Here is a 25,740-nt window from a genome sequence, read left to right on the forward strand (position 1 = left end):
ACAGGTTCCCGGAGCACACCGATCATAAATCATAAGTGAGAAAAAGCAATTAAAATATTAATTCAGATATTGACTTTTACATGAGAATTGTTATGATCCAAACCCAAAGCATTATCTGAAAGTATTTATTTTATTTTTTTATTTAAAAAAAAGAAAACTACAAAAAAACATGTTCTTATTTTTGCAATTATTATTATTTTAAGGTATGTATGTATGTATCATAGTGTTTTATTATATTTCTGTAGTCTATATATGAATAGGCTAAATGTGAATACACAGTTAATCTAAATGAATGGAAGAAATGAACAAATGGACTACAAACTGACTACAAACACCACAGGATACAGGAAATGACATAAAAGTCCAAGACGACAAATAGAACATGCAACAAAAACAAGAAATAGTTGATTTGTGAGGAGAGCAATCAAAAAGGTCTCTTCAGTATACATATAACGGATGTATAAAATAATGTTAAGTGAAATGAAAAAGTCCAAGGCTTCTTGCACTGCTGCAGTAATTTGCTCTTGTCATTTATAAAACAACTGTGATTCACAAATACTTGCAAAGGATATTACATGAAGTTGTTGAAGATACAGTGATTTCAGTGCCCTGTATTTGCGATATCACAGAATAAAGTGCTGCAGAAAAAGCTAGGTGCCATCCAAAAGTTCCAGCTGCAAATATGTCTGAAAATGCCTTAAGATATTAAGCTGAGATTTAAAGTGGCCTGTAAAGATGAAAGATGACGCTTTTCATTCGCTAGGTTGTACATGTGTTATATCTGCGCCGCTGCGCATGTGCACAGAGTCCTCCCATGTGTGTGTAAATTATGGCGGCCACTAATTACACTTACGAAGAGCTCCGTGAATTGCAGTGTGAAACTGCGATAGGACACCACCATTAGAAAAATTCAATTTGTGAATTTTCTCCACTGCTAGATATCCCATAGTCAACTGTAAATGGAATTATTGGAAAGTGAAAGCATTTAGGAACAGCAGCAGCTCGGCTGTAAAGCGGAAGACTATGTAAAATCAAATTGCAGGTCAAAAATTACTTGCTGAAATCATAGCTGAAGAGCTTCAAACTTCAACTGGCAACTAACTAACCACCTAAGCAACTAACTCAGTGCAGTGGAAACCTGTTCTGTGGAGTGACAAATCTAATTTCTCTGTTTAGTAGTCTGATGGGCAAGTCTGGGTTTGGCAGATGCTAGGAAAACATCTACTGCCTGACTTCATTGTGCTGGCTGTAAAGTTTGGTGGAGGAGAGATAATGGTATAGGGGTGTTTTTCAAGGGATGGGCTAGGCCAAAACCTATAGAATACTCAAGACGTATCACTCATAGTTTTGAATGGGGAAAAAATGCAATGTTCAATATGGCCGCTCTATAGAAGGATGCCCTGCCTTCTGGGTAAAAAAGCCAATTGCTAATCGGTAAAGTCACTGCAGCTGTCATTAAAAGTCTTGGTTGCTATTGAAACAGAGACCTGCGCTCAGGACTGCACATGTGCATTGGCTGGTCTGGCCTGAAAAATACTTCCAGTATACCCTTACTTCCAGTGAAATTAAATCTTAATGCTTCAGGATACCAAAACATGTTGGACAATGCTATACATTAAATTTTTTGGGAAACTGTTTGGGGAAGGCTCTTTTCTATTCCAGTATTACATGTGCCCCAGTGCACAAAGCTGTTTCTCCTTGGATAAGGATGTTCACGTAGTCGAGACCTAGACTTTAGCCAAAGAGTTTGAGCGGGAGACATGTATTAATGTCTTTTAATATCTTATTTTTTTTGTTGCATACAAGATAACAATAAAAGCGAAACAAACAAACAAACAAACAAAATGTCCCAAGTCCAAGTCAACCTGAGTCCAAGTTCATTCATATTTGCAGTCCAAATCCAAGTATCCCAATTCTGTTGTTCATTCTAGCACAGAGCAACTGGGGAACCATAGTAAACCCCAAACCCAGCATAGAGGGGTTCAGTAAATGTGGTGTTGAATGTGTGTATGTGTGTGAGTGTGTGTGTGTCAGAGACACTATAGAAGGAGAGAGAACCAGCAGACCAGTCCAGATAGACACCTACTCGATTAGAGGATGAAGGGGTTGATATATCAGTGCTGTCATTATTGTGACAGACAGTGAGTCTGTTATAAAAACTGCTCAGATTCCAGGACTTTTGATTGAAACCAAACCTGCAGTCACTTCCACCTTTCCTGATGATATCTTTGTATGTCATTGATATTTCTGTCCCCCTCCCACTCCATTCAGCCTCCCAGTAACAGCGTCCAGTCAGACTCTCTGCACACAGAACCTGAGGATGGTGCTCAAATCTCTCTGGATGATGAGGATATGACTCCTGCTCTTCCACATATGATACCTTTTTGTTCCCCTCAGACAGGATCAGATGAGAGTTTGCAGTGTTTGGATCTAGAGTGAGACTACAGGCATCTGAACAAACAAAGAACGAGATGAAAAGAGAGCAACATTTATAAAAACAGAATAAAACAATTCTTATATTAGTTTGTGTTTGTGTATAAACCTACATTTTTGTAGTCCTGCTGTAATCCTGAAATCTCCTCCATAATCCACACTACAAACACACAGATAAACAAACCTCTGTCAAATGTCATATATTGCTAATACACTTACATACTTGTAATCAAAAAGGTTTACTCCATGTTTTTTTCAGAAAGCAGTTTTTGATACATGAGTTTGTCATGACCATGGATCATGTTGCTGTCTGTTACATCTGTATGTAGTTTTGTGAGCAGTTTTCTAGGCACCTCATGTTTGATCTCTGCTCAGAACAGCCATTGTCAATCACATGAGATCATCGATTTAAATGCACTTTAAAAATACAGAATCAAGTCAATAATTAAAACTGAATCAGATCTCATTGTGAATCAAAAATCTATGAATGGTGAATCAAATCAATTTACTGTCACCTAAAAGCATTGTCTGTTATGTGGTTACTTGTTTTTTGTAGGTTTTACTAAACCACAGAAGTGAGCTGCTATTGATGACATATACTTTGCATATTTGCTCTTTATGTGTCATTTTTGTAGTGAATCAAAAAATGTTTTTTCATGAGTTACTAGATATAGCTGTAAACATCTCCTGCTCCTGAGGAACTCATATAAAGTATACAAATATACTTGGATTCAAACCCAGAAATATAAAGGTGCTAACATGAAGATTACAAATATATATAAAATACATACTTGAGTATCCGCAGTGAGCAGTTTGCGTCATTCAGTTTTTGGTTGAGCAGCTGGGCTCCTGATTGTCCTGGGTGATTGTAGCTCAGATCAAGCTCTCTTAGGTGTGAGGGGTTTGAATTCAGAGCTGAAGACAAATAACCACAGCCTTCCTCTGTCACCATACATCCAGACAACCTACAGACAGATAGACACATATTCACATGTGTTATCTAAAAGAGGACATTCAACAGACTTTTGTTTTTATACTAAGCTAATTATAAACACTATAACCATGCCTGACTGAAAAACTTTCTCTTTCCCAATAACTTTTCAGAAACAGCTTAATCCATTATCTCCAATTCTAATGTAAGTTTTTCAAAGAGTTTTGTACACATATTTTGAATCAGTAAGAGAATATCCTGAATTCATGGCGTAAAAAAGTGGTTCCACATGCATAAGATTTTTCTGGACATTCCTTGCTTTGTCTTATTTATTTACAGCCATAACAAACATAGATCAGTTAAGTACCTCCTCATAAATACCTCAATATTTCCAGCAGACAGTTTGCATTCTTTAGTCCATCAGAGAGAAGCTTCACTCCTGAATCCCGTAGGTCATTATTAGTCAGGTCCAGCTCTTTCAGGACAGAATTTGAGGATTGTAGAGCTGATGATAAACTCTCACAACACTGATCAGTAAGATAACAGCCAGCAAGTCTATACAACAAAGAACAAAAAATGCAGATATGCAGTCCAGTTAGTCGCAATTTTAAGGGGGCATATGTCTCAATTACTTTTATGTATATGTCCATCCAGGATATACTGAATTTAAAGTGGTGGTATGGTATAGCATTCACTTAATTATATTATTTATTTCTGACACCTTGTTGACTATTAGTTTTTAATATTTCATTCTTTTGAGATGTCATCAATAGCAAATAATACTTTCATTTGCAACATAATATACTCACAGAGCTTTTCTGCAGTTGATCACAGCTGGTATAAGTCTTCTTCTGCCCTCATCTGATGTGTTGTATCTCTTCAGATCCAACTCATCTAGCCCATCTTCTGACATCTGAAGCATGTAGGCGATTGTTGAGCAGTGAGCAGGAGAGAGCTTCTTGTCTGAGTGTTTGTCTGATTTCACAAATGCCTGAATCTCTCTGGACAGAGTCTGATCTTTCACTTCCAGCAGACAGAGGAATAGGTTTATGGATCTTTCAGTGGAGAGTCCATGTCCATCTTTGATCTTCTCTTTAATGTATTGTGAGGTTCTCCTAATGCTCTCTGAGCTGTTGTCTGTGTGTATCAACAGATTCTGTAAGAGTCTCTGATTAGACTCCAGTGAGATACCCATCAGGAACCGCAAGAACAGATCCAGGTGTCCATTTTCACTCTCAATGGCTTTATCTATTGCTCCTTGATGCAGATTATGCATTGAATCAAAAACTTTAAGGGTTTCTGTTGTACTGCGTAAATAGCAGTAAAACACATGAAAAGCAGCAAGAAACTCCTGAATGCTCAGATGAATGAAGCTGTAGACTTTCCTCTTATGAATCACTGATTCCTCTTTAAATATCTCAGTACAAATCCCAGAATACACTGAGGCATCAGTGACATCTATACCACTCTCTCTCAGATCTTTCTCATAGAACATCACATTGCCCTTCATCAGCTGTTTGAAAGCCACTTCAGCAAGTTTCGCAATCATTTCTCTGTTGGACTGCAGAAGTTTCTCTTGATCTCTCTCTTCATACTTCTGGTTCCTCATGTTGATCTGAATCAGCAGGAAGTGGATGTACATTTCAGTCAGAGTTTGAGGGATTTCTGCACTCAGATCTTCTTTCAGGAGCTTCTGAAGCACAGTGGATGAGATCCAGCAGAAGACAGGTATATGACACATGATGTGGAGGCTTCTTGCTCTTCTGATGTGTGAGATGATTGCATTGGCTTGATGCTGGTCACTGATTCTCTTCCTGAAATATTCCTCCTTTTGAGGCTCATTGAATCCCTGAATTTCTGTCAGACGGTTGATGTATTTAGAGGGGATCTGACTGGCTGCTGCTGGTCTGGTTGTGATCCAGATGTGTGCAGAGGGAAGCAGCTCTCCTTTAATGAGGTTTAACATCAACACATCCACTGATGAAATCTCAGTAGCATCAGAAACTTTCTGAGCATCTGAAAACTTCAGTGTGATTCTGCTTTCATCCAGACCATCAAAGATGAACACAATTTTACATTCCTCATAAATCTGTGAGTTCAGATCTTGAAGTTCAGGATGAAAGTCCAATAGAAGTCTGTGAAGACTATACTTATGATCCTGAATCAAGTTCATTTCTCGAAATGAAAGCACAAACATGAAATCAACATCCTGATTGGAGTTTCCCTCTGCCCAGTCCAGAATGAACTTCTGCACAGAGACAGTTTTTCCGATTCCAGCAATTCCTTTAGTAAGAACTAGTCTGATTTTGTCTTTCTCACATTCTGGTTTAGGTGAGGCTTTAAAGATGTCATTGCAGTGGATTCCAGTGTCTTGTGAATGTTGTGTTCTGCCTGTTTTCTCTATCTGTAAAACCTCATGTTCTTCATTCACCCCTTCTCCCTCTCCTTCTATGATGTAGAGCTGAGTGTAGATCCTGTTCAGGAGGGTTTCGTTCTCCTGGATTTTAATTCCCTCAAACAAACTTTCATACTTGTTCCTCAAGCTGTTTTTGTGCTTTTCTTTGGTTCTTTTTTTCAGGTCTCCAGTCTCCTCCTGCAGGGCTCCCTGTGTGTAGCAGACTTTGTACATCTGAAGATCAGGATGTGTTCTGGATCCTTGTCGGCACTGAGGACAGTCAAAGTCTTCTAGTCTCAACTGATCCCAGACAAAACTAATGCATTGTCTGCAGAAACTGTGTCCACAGGTGATAGAGACCGGATCTCTTAGAACCTGCTCACAAGCTCCACATCTGGACTGATCCTGGATCGGATCATCCATCTTTTCACAAAAGAAAACAGTTTATAATGGCACATAAAAACTTTACCAAGTGTAAGAAACAGTATAAGAATTATCAATAAAATATTATATTTCAGTTTTCAGCATTATGTAATTATTTGGTAACACTTTATTTCAATGGTCCTTCTTTATTGTCATGGTCTTCCAACAGACATTCTACTGACTATAAGTAACTTTGCAAGTACGTCAACTTATTCTTACCCTAACCCTACCAGTCTACTAATACTCTAATGAAACTTAGTAGACATGTAGGTGCAACGTTACTTATAGTTAACAGAATGTGTTAAAAGGAACATCAAAATAAAGTGAAATTAATTATTTCAGGTACTGTAGAATGACACTTTATCAAATTAGATGTTTAGATGTGAAACATTTAAAATGTTTACATAAAATCATCTAAAGATTTAAAAGAGAAAATAGTAGGGTTTGAGCTGGATTTCTTTAAGGGGAAGTGGCAACCCTGTTCAGCAGGTTAAACATTAGACCTGTCAGTGATCCAATCATGTATAGAATTTGTTTTGACTGAAAATGATATCAGCCATAACAGACAGTGTTAACAACAGCAATCCGATAACTTTAAGTCATTCTGTTGAACTTGTAAAGTGTTTGGGTTGCATAAGAGGTAGAGTGTGGACGTCATTGGGAAATAATATTCTTCCCTTACAATAGAGATTAAATATAATAACTGCTTCAACTGAGTCAAGTCAATTAAGTCAAATAGAATTAATAGTTCAGAGATCTTGGCAGGATGTAAAATCTAGTATGTATTTTATAGAATTGCTTGAAAGCAGAAGTCCTAACAGGGTCATGTGAAACCAACTTTATCGCAATCAGAAACCAATCTTATTTACATGCAAGACCAGATTTACAACTTGGAATTCTCCGTTTAATTGTCTCCTACGAAATGATTTGTATATACCTTCCGTGTTTTATGAATGACTTACTGTGATCAGAGTACCCCGCTCGTCAGTCCTGCTGTTTTCGACTCCTTCCTGGTTAATGAAAAGCAGTAATGTTTTTACTTTCAGTTTCTCTTTCACTTGGTTACTCAAATGTTTTGGAAACAGATCATATGTTTTGGAGTAAACATGCCAGTTTAATTCAAATTCTTGCTATTTTCGTCTTCTTTACATACATGCCATAGTATCAAATATTTTTAGTGCATATGTATCAGTTAATTAAAAACATGCTGACACATATATGTTTTTTTTTTCATTTAATTTATATGACCTATAATTCTTTTTCATTAGAATTACAATTCTATAATTCCATTTCATTTACATTTTAATGTATGTGAAACACACACACACACACAAACAATGAGAGAGATAGAGAGACCTAAACCTACCCCTCACAAACTTTCTGCATTTTTATATTCTCAAAAAAAAGAAAAAAATTACTTTATTTGTTTCAATTTAGGTTTCCATGGTGACACAAGTGCCCACCAGGATAGAAAAATGTGTACACACACACACACACACATAAAACAAATATATATAAATCATACAAATAGGGCACATTGAACAGTACTAATGTTTATTATGAAGGAATTGAAATCAAATTCAGTTAGAATAATACAAAAATATAGGGTTACTGTTACTGATCAAATGTAATCCATGCTTGCACTAAATCAGGATACAGGATTCAGCCAAGAGAAGTGAGTGATTATACATTATATATTTTTCTTTTGTTGATTGATTCATATTAATAACAGCAGCAGGTATATGACTGCTGTAAATTTAAAACCCTCTTTCAGGTGTGAGGGGTTTAAAACCTTGTTAACATTTTGGGTGTTCTTCTTACATATCCTTCTCACTCAATAGCCGGTGAAGCATGTAAACCCTGGTGAGAGCCACAATGTATATCAGGATCAGGGATGAACCTAGGTTCTAAAGCAGCCCCTTCTCAAACCTGTGCATCTCATTAGATTTAAAGGGAAACATCATTTGGTACATGATCCTTTTTATCTAGTATAAATTAGCTTTGCTCCTATTAAATGGGATCTCCTGTACTTGTCAAACATATATATCATCCTCCTAGAGATAATCCTGTTTAAAATTATTCACCTGCGAATTTACCACCTCTGCCTCTCTAAAATCTTCCAAAAAACATGTTATGAATTTTAGGAATGAAAAAAATAATATTGATCCTCAATTGCTCTGTAGTTATATTGTGCAGATTGTTACAACTATGCTCTTTCTTCTATTTTTGATGTTGTTGTATCTTTGATATAATGAGTTGTTTCTTTCACTAGGCCATCCCCTAGGTATACCAATGAATTGTGGGCACTCAAAGTCACAGGAAGGAACATTTAGCACCTTTACAAAAGCAGCAGGGTGATAAGAAGTCGTGACCATGAGAAAAGGATGTTGTTCCCTCAACATAACATCTCGAGGCCACGACATAAGGATGACGTTTACCTCGACAAAATGATCTCATGGCCACGACATAATATGACGTTACCACGAGTTAATACGATGTTCCCACAAATTAATATCTCATGGCCACGATATATTATCACATTCCCACAAGTTATTATGTCATGGCCAAGACAAAACTAAGTAAACCAAACAAGTCATCTTATGGGCGCCGTGAAAAATTTTCATTTTCAATTTTTCTGATTCCAGTGATGCCTTTAGTAAGAACAACCTTGATTTTGTCTTGATTCTGCTTGTCTCCAGTCTTGATCCTGACGTTCTTGGTGCAGACTGCTTGTAGATCAGGATGTGTACTTTATCTCTTTCCTCACTGAGGACAATTAAAGTCTTTTGCTAGACTTGAATGATCCCAGTAACAGCTAATGCATTGTCTGCAGTAATTGTGCCAACAGGTTATAGAGATTAGATCTCTCATAACCTGCCCAAATACTTCACATCTGGACTTCATTTGGATCTGATGATCCCTCTCACAACTGCTGATCCACAATAGAAAAACGTCTAAGGTTACGTATGTAACCCTGGTTCCTCGAAGGAACGAGACACTGCGTCAACTGACGCTTTGGGGAACACCTCCAGCATGACCTCTCTGAATAACGTGTGTAATCAGTCCAATGGAAGGGCAAGATGTCGTAGGTGGGTGATGTCAGAGACCAGGAAGCATAAAAGTACGAGCTGCTAAGCCGGCAGTCAGCCTTAAAGGATGAAGCAAGCGCCAGCCAGAGATAGTGGAAGTGTGGCACAGCGACGGAGCGTCTCATTCCTTCGAGGAAACAGGGTTACATACATAACCTTAGACGTTCCTCTTCAGGAACTCAAGCTGTGTCGACTGATGCTTTGGGGAACAAGAATGCCCACGCCGCCAGACTTTCAAATCTCTGCCTAGTGTCGAAGAGCACAGCTAATGTAAGAGAAGGAGCCTGACAGTAATCGGGGACAACCCTCCCAATGGCCAAGCTTCAGAAGGAGTGAGTCTTGATCCCCAGGAGAGTGGAGATCAGAGGACTTGAGGCTTAGGATAGCATCCTAATCACCACTTAGCATAATCTTCTTCTGGCCGGAGGCCTCAGCCTCAGCGCACCATGGAGGAAACATATAACCAGAAGGTTTCTGCCCACTGACTGGACACTGAGAGGGGTGCAGTAGGCCACCCTGAGTCCACGTAGACCTTCAGGGTGGAGTGGGTCAACCCTACGGAAAGCCTGCAGGAACTCCAGCACTGTACCAACCGGGCAGTTAACTGGGTTGAGCTGGCAGTCTCCGCACCAAGAAGTGAAAAGCTTCCACTTCAAGGCATACAGTTTCCTCATTGAGAGAGCTCTGGTTTGGAGTACAGTCTCAACAACCTCAGTTGAGAGACTGAAAGCTAAGAGTTGTGCCTCCTCAGAGATCACACCTTCTAAGATCTATGCGGGGCGCACCCTCCGCCTGCGATATATGCGAGATATCTCTCCTGACAGGAACCTCCCATGGAGTGCCGTCAAAAAGAGAAATCAGGCCCAGGAACCATACCTGGCCTGGCCAGAACGGGGCTACTAACAGCAGCCGGACTCCGTCCCGGCGCAATCTCTCCAGAACTCCCAGGAGCAGAGCAATCGAGGGGAAAATGTACAGATGAAGCCTCAGCCACGTCTGTACCATGGCATCCAGCCCCAGTGGAGCTGGATGAGTCAGAGGAAGCCAGAGGGGACAGTGCGTTGTCTCTCGAGTCTCATACAGATCTACCCGAGTCTGGCCACTCATGACCTGGGATGCGTCTGTTGCTAGCATTACGCGGTGACAAGGAGCTCCCAGCACCGGGCCCTGAGACAAGAACCAAGGTTTTCTCCACATGTCTAAGGCACATAGGCATCGCCGTGTGATCTTTAGCAGGTGAAGTGGGTTTCCCCTCAGGGAGAACCCCTCGGTCTTGAGCCACCACTGTAGGGATCTCATGTACAGCAGGCCAATAGTATTCACATTGGACACAACTGCCATCAGACCCAGCAATCTCCGGGCTGCTTGACAGTGAGTGACCAGCCTTCTCTCATTCTCAGACTGCAGTGAGGATAGACTCGATCCGAGCAGGTGACATACATTCCTGCATCGTGGTTGATGAAAACACATGTAAATAGAAAAAGCATTGGCAAATAAAGAAAACATCTTCATCAGTTTGACAGCACATGTGCTGCAAAAACTCACAACACAATCAAATGCAAGAACACACTGCAAATGCTCACAACACAACCAAATACAGAAACACAAGTAAAGACCACAACGGGAAGACCCCAACAAAACGAAAATCAACTTTTTTATTTTCTTTTATTTTTTTTTTATTGATAACCATTTGTATTACCACAGTTGTACAAATACCATGGTTAAACTATGGTTAGTGTAGTAAATCCATGGTTAATTTGTCGTTACTATGGTTTAAATATAATAACTATTTTTTAGTTTTTATTTATTTTTTCATATAAAAAAGTATTTTATTATGAATTAATGTTAATAGTACAACCATATGGTTAGTTTATGTAAGAGAAGTTGGGGCTTAGTTAGCCAGCTCACATGCTTTAACATTTACAGTAATTGTGTATTTCATAAGCATAGTTAGGCTTATAATAAAAAAAGGCAAAGGTATTGTATGATCAGGATGTTAAAATGAACAAAAATCTCACCTTTCAGAGCAAACATTGATAAATTTTGGGGGAAAGTCGTGGCCTTATGGTTAGAGTTTAACTCCTAACTCTAGGGTTGTGGGTTTGAGTCTTGGGCCGGCAATAACACAACTTAGGTGCCCTTGAGCAAGGCACTGAACCCCCAACTGCTCCCCAGGCAGCCACAGCATAAATGGCTGCCCACTGCTCCGGGTGTGTGTTCACTGCTGTGTGTGTGCACTTTGGATGGGTTAAATGTCACCATACTTGGCTGAATGTCACTTTCACTTCACTTCAATATATCCCAACCACGATCATCGTTTTGCGGTTCCCTTGAATATTTCTGATGTAGTCTGTGCCTATTTGCATTGCGTTTATTTATTTGGTTGTGTTGTGACCATTTGCAGTGCGTGTGTAGTCAAATTTATGAAGATGTTTTCTTAATTTGCTGTGTTTTTTTGTTTTTTTTTCTATTTGCAGCGCATTGCTCTCTCATAGTTTTGGCTGGTCATTTACATCCACGCAAACTCAAAGTGCAAGTTATTTTTGTGACTGACCCTATACTGCATGTGCATTGAACTAAAATTTGCTGTTATGACACTGTATGAAATGGTAAACCTTGAAACTTCTGCAAATAACTTAGATAGACTTTAAAAAGTCATTGCACTTTAAAAAAGCATTAATAAAACCTATAAATAAATAAGCAAGTAAGCTTTTACCTTAAGTATCTATAAAACGTTTAAAAAGTATAATTTTATGTTTATCTGCTAACCTCCAGGGCATCTGAGATGTAGGTGACTTTATTTATTCAGTAGAACACAAACCAAGTTTTTTAATTCAAACCTTTTCAGTCTATCAGTTTTATCAATCAATCAATCAATCACCTTTATTTATATAGTGCTTTAAACAAAATACATTGCGCCAAAGCACTGAACAACATTCATTTGGAAAACAGTGTCTCAATAATGCAAAATGATAGTTAAAGGCAGTTCATCATTGAATTCATTGATGTCATCTCTGTTCAGTTGAAATAGTGTCTGTTTTAATTTGCAATCAAGTCAACGATATCGCTGTAGATGAAGTGACCCCAACTAAGCAAGCCAGAGGCGACAGCAGCAAGGAACCGAAACTCCATCGGTGACAGAATAAAAACTTATAATTTAAGTAGATGAGAATCACGGCTTAAAAAAAAAAAAAACCTTACACACAAAACCAAATTAAACCCTGCGGCTCATGACGATACACATAACGATTGGAAGAAACAGAACAGTATTTATATAGTTTTTTTTTTTTTTTTTTTACTGATTCAAACTGTCAGAATTCTCCTGAGTGCTCTTGTTGTGCGTATTCTCAGCCACCTATCTCTCAAGTGTACCATTGACATATGGGAAGCCAAACAGCGCAGAGAGGATCAGCACCACCAAACTGACAGCACGGCGCAAACTAATCTCACCTGCTCGGTGCTGATCAGTTTCAACAGCTGACAAGATTCTGATCTCTGCTGAACAGCAGAAAGACCCGTCTTTATTGTGCTGCAGGAAAGGGCGGTAACTGTTACGGACATTGAAGGTAAATCAGTGGGATATTTTTGGGACAGTGATGAAGAGAATGTGGACTCCAGCAAGGTCGGATAGTTTAAGTTGGGATACGGTTTACCAGCTCGTAGTACCAAAATGTTTACGCAACCAGTTTTTAAGCATAGCTCATGATAATGTTGCTGGCCATTTGTGAACTACTAAAACATATTATCGAATCTTACGTTATTTTTTCTGGCCTGGTATTAAATCTGATGTGGTGCAGTATTGTCGTTCGTGTCACGTGTGCCAGGTTTTAGGAAAGCCTAATCAAATCATCCGTCCTGCACCTCTTCAACCTATTCCTGTTTTGGGAGAGCCTTTCGCTTGGATAATCTTGGATTGTGTTGGGCCGTTACCGCGAACTAGATCTGGGCATGTCTATTTGCTTACGCTCATGTGCACGACTACTCGCTATCCAGAGGCGGTACCGTTACGCTCCTTAAAAGCGAAAGCTGTCATGAAAGCTCTGTTTACGTTTTTCTCTACTTTTGGTTTTCCTAAAGTGATCCAAACGGACCAGGGAACTAAATTCATGTCTTGACTGTTTAAACAGGTATTGTCTCAGCTGAAGTTTACGCATGTTACATCTAGCCCGTACCGACCTGAGACGCAGGGAGCGCTCGAAACGTTTCATCAAACTCAAGTCCATGTTGAGTAAATACTGTGTCGAGTCAGGAAAGGATTGGGATGAAGGGCTGCCTTTACTTATGTTTGCTGTCCGTGAGACCATTCAGGAGTCACTGGGGTTTAGCCTGGCAGAATTGTTTTTTGGGCACACGGTGAGGGGCCCACTCAAGATGCTGAAAGAGAAGAGTTCGAGTTTTATTGCCAGTTCAGGGTGCTGCACTGCAAGCTAAATTCTCTGGTCCGTACGTCGTTGACAAGAAGCTAAGTGACATGAATTACGTTATTCGAACTCCTGAGCGACGGAGAAAATCCTGTGTGTGTCACATGAATATGCTGAAGTTGTATGTTGGTCGTGAGGAAGATGAGGAGACAAAAAGCTCCGTTATCATTCCTGTAGCTTCGGCTGTGTCTGTTTCTGACAGCGATGTTGACGAAGATGGGTTGAGCTTGCATAATACCCTAGTCTCGGGTGCCAAACTGAATAACTCTTTGGTCCTGGAGAATTTAAATTCTCATCTGGTACATTTATCTGATTCTCAGCTAAATTATATCATTAAGATAATTAATTCTTCTTGGGGACTGTTTTCAGATATCCCTACTCGTACTCAAGTTTTGGAACACGATATTGATGTAGGTGACCATTCACCCATTAAGCAAAGTGCTGACAGAGTGATTCCCGTTAAACGTAAAATCATGGAAGCTGAGGTAAAGTATCTTGTTGAAAATGGTCTCGCAGTACTGAGTTCTAGCGCCTGGAGTTCACCGTGTTTATTGGTTCCTACCTTTCAGCGCTTGATGAATAAAGTGCTAAAGGGGTTCATAGCTGTAAGGCTTACTTGGATGACATCGTGATTTATTCGAATACCTGGGATGAACACCTGAAAACTTTGAGTATTGTGTTTGATCACTTTGATCACTTGCTCATCTCTTACACTTAATTTAGTTAAGTGCAAGTTCGGTAAGGCGACTGTTACCTACCTGGGGAAACGGGTGGGACAGGGTCAAGTATGACCTGTCGCCCTAAAAGTGCAAGCTATTGTGGAGTTTGCAGTGCCCCGTACGAAACGTGACCTCAGAAGATTTTTGGGCATGACTGGTTATTATCTGGATTTTTGTAAAAACTTCTCAGATGTTGTGTTGCCTTTGACCAATATGCTTCGTGCTTCGAAAAATTTTGAAGGGACTGCTAAGTGTCAAACTGCCTTTGATTCTGTTACAACACTTCTGTGTAGCGCTCCAGTCTTGGTTGCTCCAAGGTATGAATGTTCCTTCAAAATGGATGTTGAAGCGAGTGCAGGATGATGAGAATGGAGTTGAGCATCCTGTTGGGTACTAATCCAAAAAGTTCTTGAAACACCAACTAAATTATAGCACTATTTAGAAGGAGGCATTAGCCTTATTAATGGCGTTGCAACACTTTGAGGTGTACATTGGTTCTAGTTCCCTTCCGGTGATCGTATTTACTGATCATAACCCATTAGTCTTCCTATCATGCGCTGGTCACTTTTTGTCCAGGATTTTTACTTGGAAATTCCTTATAAAAAAGGCAAAGACAATGTACTTGCTGATGTCTTTTCACGGTCGTTCAATTCTGAGTAAATCTACAAGAAGCAGATTCTTTGTGTCCGGGGGTGTTACGACCTGAGTTTCTTGTAGTGTCGTGGTGTGTGTGTGTGTGTGTGTGTGTGTGTGTGTATTTCTCCTCCCTCTTACTCTCTCTTGTTTTGGCTGTCTTGTTTGGGTTCTGTTTTGTGTTAGGGAAGTAAAATGTATTTTACTTTTGTTTTTTGAGGTTAGTTATTACTCTTTTCCTTTCTAGATTTGTTTTGTTTGGCCTTTGGGACACCCTGGAGAGAGGCTCTTTGTTTCACTTGTTGGTTTTTAATAAATCTAATTACTTATTCTGATTAACATCATGTACCTGTTTGATTATCGACCGGAGTGATTCGTTCTTGGGATTCCATCACCACAACCCAGTCTTATTATGCCCTATTAAGAGGTTTTCCTACTACCCCTAGGCGCGGGGCGTTAATTTTATATTAATTTTATAGTATGAGCAAATACAATTTTACAGTATAAATTACAAGCTTTCTGTGTAAAATGTGGTTTTCTTTCAGTCGGTGCCAAACTGTTAATCTATGATTTAAATTATAATTAAAGCTATTGCTCTGCTAGGAATTGTTCAGAAACAAACACATTCAATGATTTCTATTTGTTGATTAAAATTAAGATTAAATAAAAAATAAAAATAAAAAAAACTGTACCAGTCAAAAATGTAAATACCTGTTTATTTATTATTACTATTTCCATATTTCAGAATCTTCAAACGGTGTCATATAAATTGTGACACACAAATGGGAAATAAGTAGTGGTCAAAATTGTGCACAAAGTAATAAATAAAATATATTTCAGACTCTTTGACCTTTCTCTTGTTTTCTAAACACTCGATGGCCACTTATCCAACTTTTGACTGGTAGTGTTTATATAGGCCTAAGTAGAAACATTATTGAACTGATATGACAATAAAGGGTGTGATACAATTCAATGTCAGACTCACATCACAGAGAAATCAGACACATTCAATAACTGAACATTATACTACAGCCTAAATTCTGCCTGCCTGCATTAATCCTGTATACAAGCAAACAGATCTTCTTTCGGGTTTGTCCTGCTGACAGATTTTGTCCATTAGATGTCACTGTTGATCTTTCTCTTGAGCAACAGACCATCTGACTGCATTTTGGGTGGTCTAAAAAATAATGAATTTCATAAAATAATATTTTATAATATATATATATATATATGCACCCAAATTCATAATACATAGCAATGTTACTGAATTAATGCTGTTGAATTATATTCAGAGTATGATATTTTGAGTTTTAATAGGGTATTATGCCTTTTTTTTTTTTTTTGATTGCTTTATAGTATTGTTTATTTATGTGTATGTTAATGTTTAATTCGGTCACACTTAATTTTAAGGTCCAATTCTTGATATTAACAAACCATTAACTATGACTTTTGCCTCAATAAACTCCTAATTTGCTGTTTATTAGATAATTTAAAGCATTTGTTAAGTTTGGGTATTGGGTAGGATCAGGGACGTACGTAGAATATGGTCATGCAGAATATCTGCTTTAAAAGTACTAATGAACAGCCAATATGGTAATAAAAGACATGCTAACAACAATTAGTTAAGAGTGAAAATTGATCCCTATACTAAAGTGTTACCATAAATTCCCTTCATACAAACCTCCACACTGATCAGACTTGTAACACTGCTATTCGTTCTTTCAAATCCTGATCTCATGCTTTCATTTGGTTTAATCACCAGAACGCAACAGTATAACTGTATAGTCTCAACAAAGCAATTAAAACACTGTAATCTGGATACATTGCTGCACTTATCATTCCTCCAGTGGGTCCCTGAAGAACGTCACTACAAGAAGTGATAATAACATGAAACATACAAACAGAATAATGTGACATGTTTGCATAACATAGCCCATTAATATCTCACATGAGACATTAGTATGTTGTTTTTTATGCTCATCTCCTTTTTAATGACTTGAGAGTTTGGAAAGATGCTGCTTCATTTTGTTCCATATTTAATTGTTTCCTTTTCTTTCTGCAAAAGAAAAGCAGAATAAAAGACAAATAGTAAAAATAATAACAAATAGAATGAAGTAGTTGATGAATAGGAGCATTGTTTGTTATGAAGATTACAATTTTAATAATAAACTGATTATCATGAAATAAAGTGAGCATTTGAGAAAAAACTATAAAAACTGGAGGAATATAATAATATAAAAAATGAATAAAAAATGAATGTCTTGAACACAACAATGCAAGTCAAGCAAACATCTGAGTTTCAGGATGGATATCATCCTATAGACCATACAGTATATAAGCTCATGTCATGAAATTGTGTTCTTTGATGTGGAATCAGTAGCAGAGACCTTTGGAGAGGCAGGTGCTCAAAGTATAAAAGGGGCACATGGAACAAGGCTTTAAATAGCGCGGTTCAAAATAGCAATACAGCAATATATTGTGATGCATTCCTTGCCGATTTGCATATTGATATGGATGATTTTGTATTGATACGGCAGCAAATGCTGTGATGCAGTTTTGAAAAAGAAAAAGATTAGAAGAGACCATTTTAAGTTTAAAAGTAAAAAAAGAAAAATTATTTCCACCTAATAATAGCTCTGGGATTAGAAACTGAAATGTCTTAAATTGTCCCAACCTGATGGCTATATCTTCTCTGTTCAACAGAATAATTAAGAACAGCTGTTATAGTAAAAACTATAGAAAACGCTTGTGCCTCTACATTTTCCTCTTTCTCACCAGCCTCTGTCTCCTGGCTTGCTTACCTGCTCTTTCTGTCACTTGTGCATCTACATTTGCCTCTTTTTCTTCCTCTATCTCCTCATCTGATCTATTACTTTCCAGTGTCTGTCCATCTAGGAACAAGGCACAATCTACTATTTCATTATCAATCTATTATTTTAACCATCACTACTATTCTTGCACCTAATCAATAAGTACACCTTAAATATTGATACAAAACAATAAACAACTGAGTCATGCTATGAAAGCACTGTATAACTTATATAGGCTTATGTTTTATTTATTTTCCTTTTTATTCAAAACAATTCCAAACATGCTTAATATATCAGGAAATATCTCGATTCTCAAACGTGTAAGTAAACGCGTTTTGTATAGATTTTTATTTGATCAATAAATGGAAAGGTAGAGTAATCTATTAACTACACATAAAACCCCGACTTTTTACTTAAGTGCCATATCATGCCATAAAATATTTTTAATACGACTGAATTTGCATTTAATGTAAGTTTTAATAACAATATTGTTAGTTACTTATTTTAACACTTTCATTTTACAGAAAGTAAAGAACATTTACATTATCAAATAACATTTTCATTCAGTCTAGCCAGAGTTCAGGCACTCTCAAAAACTCCCATTACAATCACTGAAGCACTTTATCTTACATTATGCACATCAGGATTTTTTTTTAGTTTTTTCTCTCTCTCTCTCTCTCTGAAGAAAGAATTCGCTAAATAATTCAGTCAGCGAGCAAGTGAACAAAAACACCGCGTTTCATGATGACTCTTCTGCACGTCTCCGATTGGCCATTGCATTCGCGCAACAGAACCGTTGATTGGTTATCATGAAGCGTTGTACGAACGTCTCTGGCTCAGCGCCAGCCAAAAATGCGCGTGCGCCGTGACGAATCGTCCCGGACGGATGAGGAGGTCATCGTCGACAGGACAAAGGTCATCATCTTATTGACGGCTAAATTATTATTCAAAATTTTACTAATATTTAGATTGGGTATGAGCAGGCATTCACAAAAGGAAACGTTATGACAAAAAAAAAAAAAAATAGAGGAAATTTTGCTTTGACAAAAGGGCACTTTTGGCACCAAAGGGCAAAGGGGCAGGTGCTCAAGCACCCAACGAACAAACAAACAAAAAAATTTAAAACAGTGTATATTAAGGTGACACACAATACACCACAATAAGTGTAAAACCAATGTACAGCACTCAGCGTTCAAAAGCGGCAAACGCACTTTGCAGACGTGGCGGCGGCAGCGCTCGTGCCGGTAGAATGCACACTCTGGTTAGCCACCTACTGTACACACAACATCTAATACTGCACATACCCATGTTACCAGTGAAATGATAACAATAACATGGATTTTTTTTTTTTTTTAACCCAGTTTTGATTGTTGTGGTTTAGAGTATTTATGTGCACATTTAACTGTAGAACAAAACAAAGCTGACAAAAACTGTTCACATCAGTAAATTAATTATGCAAACATATGACATGACATATGATCAGATCATCGTATTTTGCCTTTCTCTTCTGTAACAGAATCTGAATTAGTTTTTTCACACCCGCTAAACACCCTTTGGATCAGCTGCTGCAGCAGGCCCGCCCCCAAACTCTCGCTATTGGCTGTGCAGATGTATCCAATTAATTAACAAGCAGTTGCCATGCTTTGGATGAACAATTTAAGGCCCTGAGCCTTCAACAGTGGATGTTTATTTTCCACTTTAATTATTGATTGCTATCAGGATGTGAAGAGACTTTCAAACAGTTTAACAAAAGATGTCTCTGGAAAAAATCTCCTACCCCACCTTTAATTGAAGCAGCTCATTATTAGGACCACAGGGCAGCCTTACTCAAGAGCATTTATGTTTAAGAGATTTCAACAGAAGAAGTCTAAATGAAAGAACTCCCTCAATACAGGGAAACGTATTAACATATGTACCACTGGAGAAAGAGAAAACTCTAAATCACTGTTACAGTTAATTCAAATTCTATTGATGGCAGGTACAGTATCCAATAATATAAAAAATCTGATAACTTACATGTATTCATTTTGCAGGTGCTTTCATCCAAACCATCGCTCAATGCAGTTTAGAAACAGATTTTAATTAGTGTGTGTGTATCCACTGGGAATCAGTCCCACAACCTTGGTGTTAATCTCAACCAGGTGAGCTACAGGGAGACAAGCGTCATGTGAGCTGTCTTTACTCCAAATGGTTTCATTGCTGCTCAATTGCATGAAGTTCATAAGGTTCATAATAACACTGTTAATATGCATTATTTTAGGCCATCAGTATTTGTTCCATATATTACGAGATAGACCAGCAGGCCATAAAAGAGATTCCATTGCTTTTATTCCATGAACAGAAGTGTCTTTATACATTATACTAGATTTATACTACACTAGAACAGCTCCTCAAGTTTATGCCAATGAAGCAAAATCATGGATTCCATGTTACATTTAGTCATTTAGCAGACGCTTTTATCCAAAGCAACTTACAAATGAGGACAATGGAAGCAATCAAGAACAACAAAAGAGCAATGATATATAAGTGCTATAACAAGTCTCAGTTAGCTAAAACGCAGTACATGTAGCATCTTGGCGATGGCACAATCAAGCAACATTCACTTGCAAAACGCAAGATTCTAGAGGCACATAAGTCTGAAATAATAAATTTAGGTAAATGGGTGCAGAGCCAGTGGTAGTTTTGTATGCAAACATCAATGCCTTGAATTTTATGCGAGCAGCTATTGGAAGCCAGTGCAAATTAATAAACAGAGGTCTGACGTGTATTCTTTTTGGCTCGTTAAAAATTAATCTTGCTGCCGTTCTGAATTAATTGTAAAGGTTTGAAAGAATTGGCTGGAAGACCTGCCAAGAGGGCATTGCAATAGTCCAGCCTGGACAGAACAAGAGCTTGAACAAGGAGTTTTGCAGCATGTTCCCAAAGAAAGGGCTTGATCTTCTTGATGTTGAATAAAGCAAATCTGCAGGATCGGACAGATTTAGCAATGTAGTCTGAGAAAGTCAGCTGATCATCAATCATAACTCCAAGGCTTCTAGCTGTTTTTGAAGGAGTTATGTTTGATGTGCCTAACTTGATGGTGAAATTGTGATGAAACAATGGGTTTGCTGGAATCACAAGCAGTTCTGTCTTGGCAAGGTTGAGTTGAAGGTGATGGTCCTTCATCCAGGAAGAAATGTCTGTTAGACAAGCTGAGATGCGAATAGCTACCGTCGGATCATCAGGATGGAATGAGAGGTAGAGTTGAGTGTCATCAGCATAGCAGTGGTATGAAAAGCCATGTTTCTGAATGACAGAACCTAATGATGCCATGTAGACTGAGAAGAGAAGTGGTCTAAGAACTGAGCCCTGAGGCACCCCAGTAGTTAGATGTTGAGACGTGGACACTTCACCTGAAGGACCTGATAGGTAATAGGTAGATCTGATAGGTAAGACTCAAACCACTGAATTGTGGCTCCTGAGATGCCCTTTGCCAGCATTGATAGGAGGATCTGGTGGTTAACCGTGTCAAAAGCAGCGGACAGATCAAGCAAGATAAGTAATGACGATTTGGATTCCGCTCTTGACAGTCTTAGGGTTTCAACAAGTGAGAACAAGGCAGTCTCAGTTGAATGTTCACTTCTGAAACCAAATTGGTTGCTGTCAAGGAGGTTGTTCTGTGTGAGAAAGGCAGAGACTTGGTTGAACACATGTAAGATTTTGAAGTCAGCTGTTTTCCAGGCCAGCATGAAACAGCATATGACAAAGATAAAGCTTGCATCATATGCTGTCCATCAGCATATTAGACCCTTTCTAAAGCTTGTCAGATTTGTAAATTATCCTCATATCAGCGTTTACAGACAGAAAGAAGAATGGCTACTGTCCTGGAGCAGCTTGTGCTTTTATTGGAATATGTTAGAAGGTTTGAATTCTGTGTCACTCATAAAACCAAAATGTTACCGCAATGCCTCTTAACCCACAAATCCAGCTTTGTGTCTCTCAAGCTGAGGTTGATCTTCCCTGTACATGCAGCTTTAGTAAAGGACCATTTGGGAAAAAAAAGAAATATAAATATTCAAACATTTCCCAAATGTTGCGACTCTAAAATAACTCTTAAATAAATGAAACAGGTGGTTGGAAATTTAGATCAACCTTCTGAGTTGGATGGACAACTTTTCTGAAGGTTGAGGACTTTCCTTTCACTGACACTTGAATATAAATATATATTTTATTTTTTTATTATTATTTATATATATAAAATTTTGTATCCTATATATGGAAAGTGTCACTTAAAAGATAATTGGGCATTGAGTATGGTGTGTGTGTGTGTGTGTGTGTATATATATATATATATATATATATATATATATATACGAAAAAATATTTTTATATAATGTTTGGGAAGAGAACATACAAAAAAAAAAACGGTAATGAAACATCTTTGGGGAAAAAACATTGCAGATCTTCATACAATTTTAATCTTTTCCATCACGAGAACACAAAAAGGTCGAACAAATCAGACCTCAGTTAAATCTTTTTATAGAACCATTTTTTATTATTATTATTTTTTTTTAATTGACATGTCATGACATTTAATAAAAGTCTTCCAATTTTCCAGTTGCCACTTATCAAGTGTGTATAGAGTCAGCTCAAAACAAGAACATCCATAAAAGTACGGAGTGCTGCAAAAGTACATTTCAATTTCATTGAATGTAAAACTGGTATACACTGTACATATTAGACACAACGTCGATACAGTAGGAGTAGGGCATTACACATCAGTCAGCCATGACATGCTCCTGACAGCATTTGTGTAGCCAAACCCAATGAGACAAATGGAGACAACAGAGAATAAAAGTCCTCACCCTCTTCCTTATAGAAAAAAAAAACATTCCAGACACATCCAGACTTCAGCAAGCAGTAAACATTTAAAACAGAAATATACAATGGACGGACAACAGTTTCTCTTACTGTGAGAAATGGCCTCAGTATAAGATCATTAGGGTTGGATTACTGCTGCTTCTGTACGGTTCTGATATTGCATATATTCAACATATTAGTATTTATATTTCATTTCACTCAAAAGTTTGATGTTCTGGACACATGAGGCAGGCTCGGCTCAGTTTTCCTGATATCTTCTTGTTTTGTGAGCCCAAATTTTTCTCAAATCTGCTCAATCTGGTTTCTTTTGTAATGTTTAAACACGTTTAGTTTTAACAATAGAAATTTAAAACTTTACAAGAAAAGGAAAAGCAAATTTATATTACTAACAAATAGGTTGTTGGAACACTGAATGTCAAACATCTACCCTGCCTTCATTTCTTTATAATCATTTTGTTTGACTGAGTGCAACACAAAAATGCAATGTTCATATATTTTTTGGGTCACGATGGGGTCTTGATTCTCTTCCAGGGGGTTCTGTTGTTAACTGCTGTGCAGACTCAGACTGTGGTTCTGGAAAAGGAAACACAATGCAAGTTAATCAGCGCTTTAACAATTTCTTAATTCACCTTAAAACATTCAGCCCAGATGACAATGTGTTCACACTGCGTGTGTGTGAACACTCACTTGAACACATGAATCAGACAGGCTTGAACAATCAACAATCATTTGATGTAGTCATATTTATTCATTATATTACATTGCCTTTGTGATTTTGCACAGTTATTTTTTGATTTAGAAAAAAAAAAACCACACATAAACTTGCTTCAGGCAGCTCTGGTTTAACAAAATCTCTTATATTACAGGCAGTGAGGCTCTTAAAAGATAGGAAAGAGGATGATTTTCTTTTTCTCTTGCCCTTTTCTAATTGAGCAGGTCTCATTCAGGTCTCAGTAGCATTTCTTGATCAATTGCTGTGACATTGTATTGTTCTACTGTAAATATTTATTTTGCATTGTCTTTTGTAACTGCATTTTGAAACAAGTCATTTTTTATTTTTATTTCACTAGTTCATTTAAATGATTCTGCAGTGAGATAAAGTTAAAACAAGACAAAAGTTAAAAATGTTATATGAATTCATCAAAGCTGCATGCACAACAATGCAATTTGAAAATGCTGCTTAAAATAGTTTTAGATGGACTTTTGAACTTGGGTTTTTACAGTTAGCCCAAGATTCACTTTAACTAATAATGCCATCAGTAGTAATTCTGCTAAATTACTTTAATTGAAACACTTGCACAGGATCTGTGTGCATCCTGACAATGCTGAAGCAAAGTATCTTTTATTTCACATTAGCAGAATTGCTTGTAAAAAGTTCACAGGAAGTTTACAGGAAGCAGAAGTGTGTCACAGATCAAACCTGTCTGTTTGGATTGTGCGTCTCCCAGCGGTGATAAGCAGAGACTGAGCGTGCTCATAGGGTTTGTCACCATCTCAAGACGAGGTGTTTGCATACACACATCAGACCCAGCCAGAGGCGGGAACAAACACAAACACACACACGCAAACTCTCGCAGGACGCTGCGGTTTGCTGCTGTCTCTATCTGATCTACCTGCATCTGTGTGTCACTCTTGGGAAATATTGGCACTTTCATTACACTTTTGTGTACGAATCGTATTTTAAAAACATCTGAGCAATCTTAAACCTGGTTTGATTCTTGTTGTGCTTCAGAGTAAACTGTAAGCTAGAAATTCGGAGTTACTGTCAAAAGTCTGAGTGATAGAAAACTACTGTTAGAAAACTGGGTTCGTTGTTTTGTCTGCTGTGAATGCTGTTAAAAATATTCAGGGGAACATGGATTTAGTTTTTCATGTAGCTGCTGTCATGAATTAATCGGAGGGTTTTTGTTGACCTGATTAATTGAGAAATTGCTTCAGTGCAAAAAGCTGCATCTTATCCCATTCAGTTTAACCTGATTGCAATAAAATATCAAATTAAATGTTTTAATTACATTTAATTGCATAATTATATGCAAAGTTACTTATAGTTCGTAGAACTTCTAAAGTGAACTAAATAAAATGCAATTATACATCATCTCAGTGCAAACACACATTTCAATTAATGCTATATTAACGCCAACAAATACGATAAAAATAATTAATTTATTCATTTATTTTTAATAAAGGACCACCCACAGAAAGCAGGCAGTAAGCATAATTATATTTAACATTTTATATTTAATTAATCACAGTTGCAATTTATAATATAATGATGAAATGGTAGGGTCCTATCAGCAGATGCTATTTGTTTCTTAGACAGAGATGCATCATATGATTTATGAGATGTAGCTAATATTATAAGCAAATATTTAAACAATATAGTATGGGAGGAATTATGGGGCCAAGCACATCAGTACATGAACATTACTTTCAGCATGATCCAAAAAAGTTAAGGACAGTAGGAGATTATGAAGTGTATTATATGCTATTTGAAAAATTATGCAGAAATGTATTGACCTGTGGAGCGATTCAACTCTTGAATCTAAAGAGGCTCATGGCTTTAGGCCAGATATAAGCACATTCATCAAATTTCACTAACAGGTAACATCCAGTTTTGTATTTCGGTGTGTGTGTTATGAGTAGGGATACATAAGGTGTGTAACTGTGTGTATTCGGGAGTAAAGGCAAGGTGTTTTTTCCTATGAGAGCTGATTAGGGTGAGTTTTTCCCATCATGCTCTTGGCAGGTCAGTGGAGATGTGGTGACTCCTCGCTGAGCTCAGGGTAGAGGAGTTTGGGTAGGGGGCAGACGGTCTGTCACAGCCCTTCATCTTCACCTATATGAGCTCAACACAAATAAATAAAACATCTCTGTATCCATCCGTCCGCGTGACCTCTGACTGAGTGGAGACGAATGCAGAAAAAAGATCCCACACAAGACAGCAGCCCATGAAAACAACCTTGACTTCCTGATGGACAGATAAGTGTGATTCTGACAGCAAAGTAAACCAACAGATAAACCCTTCT

At 37.8% G+C, this 25,740-nt stretch overlaps 2 protein-coding genes across 4 annotated transcripts in view; both read right to left on the minus strand.

Annotated features, from left to right (window-relative positions):
* Nucleotides 1–20: 20 nt before the first annotated feature.
* LOC128024197 (NLR family CARD domain-containing protein 3) lies at nucleotides 21–7,203 on the minus strand. Its single transcript, XM_052610702.1, has 6 exons — nucleotides 7,145–7,203; nucleotides 4,174–6,182; nucleotides 3,746–3,919; nucleotides 3,225–3,398; nucleotides 2,547–2,593; nucleotides 21–2,451 (listed from the first exon to the last, which is right to left on the minus strand). The coding sequence occupies exons 2-6, from the start codon at nucleotides 6,180–6,182 to the stop codon at nucleotides 1,928–1,930; spliced, it is 2,928 nt and encodes a 975-aa protein (XP_052466662.1). The 5' UTR covers nucleotides 7,145–7,203; the 3' UTR covers nucleotides 21–1,927.
* Nucleotides 7,204–22,365: 15,162 nt separating this feature from the next.
* Nucleotides 22,366–25,740, minus strand: part of LOC128024135 (zinc finger protein 521) — a 73,666-nt gene continuing 70,291 nt past the window's right edge. For all 3 annotated transcript variants that reach the window (XM_052610697.1, XM_052610699.1, XM_052610698.1), the window contains exon 7: nucleotides 22,366–23,287. In XM_052610697.1, coding sequence (XP_052466657.1) covers nucleotides 23,258–23,287 — 30 coding nt within the window. In that variant the 3' untranslated portion in view covers nucleotides 22,366–23,257. The remainder of the gene's footprint in view (nucleotides 23,288–25,740) is intronic.

This window comes from Carassius gibelio, chromosome A2, assembly GCF_023724105.1.
Source record: "Carassius gibelio isolate Cgi1373 ecotype wild population from Czech Republic chromosome A2, carGib1.2-hapl.c, whole genome shotgun sequence".
NCBI classification, from domain to species: domain Eukaryota; kingdom Metazoa; phylum Chordata; class Actinopteri; order Cypriniformes; family Cyprinidae; genus Carassius; species Carassius gibelio.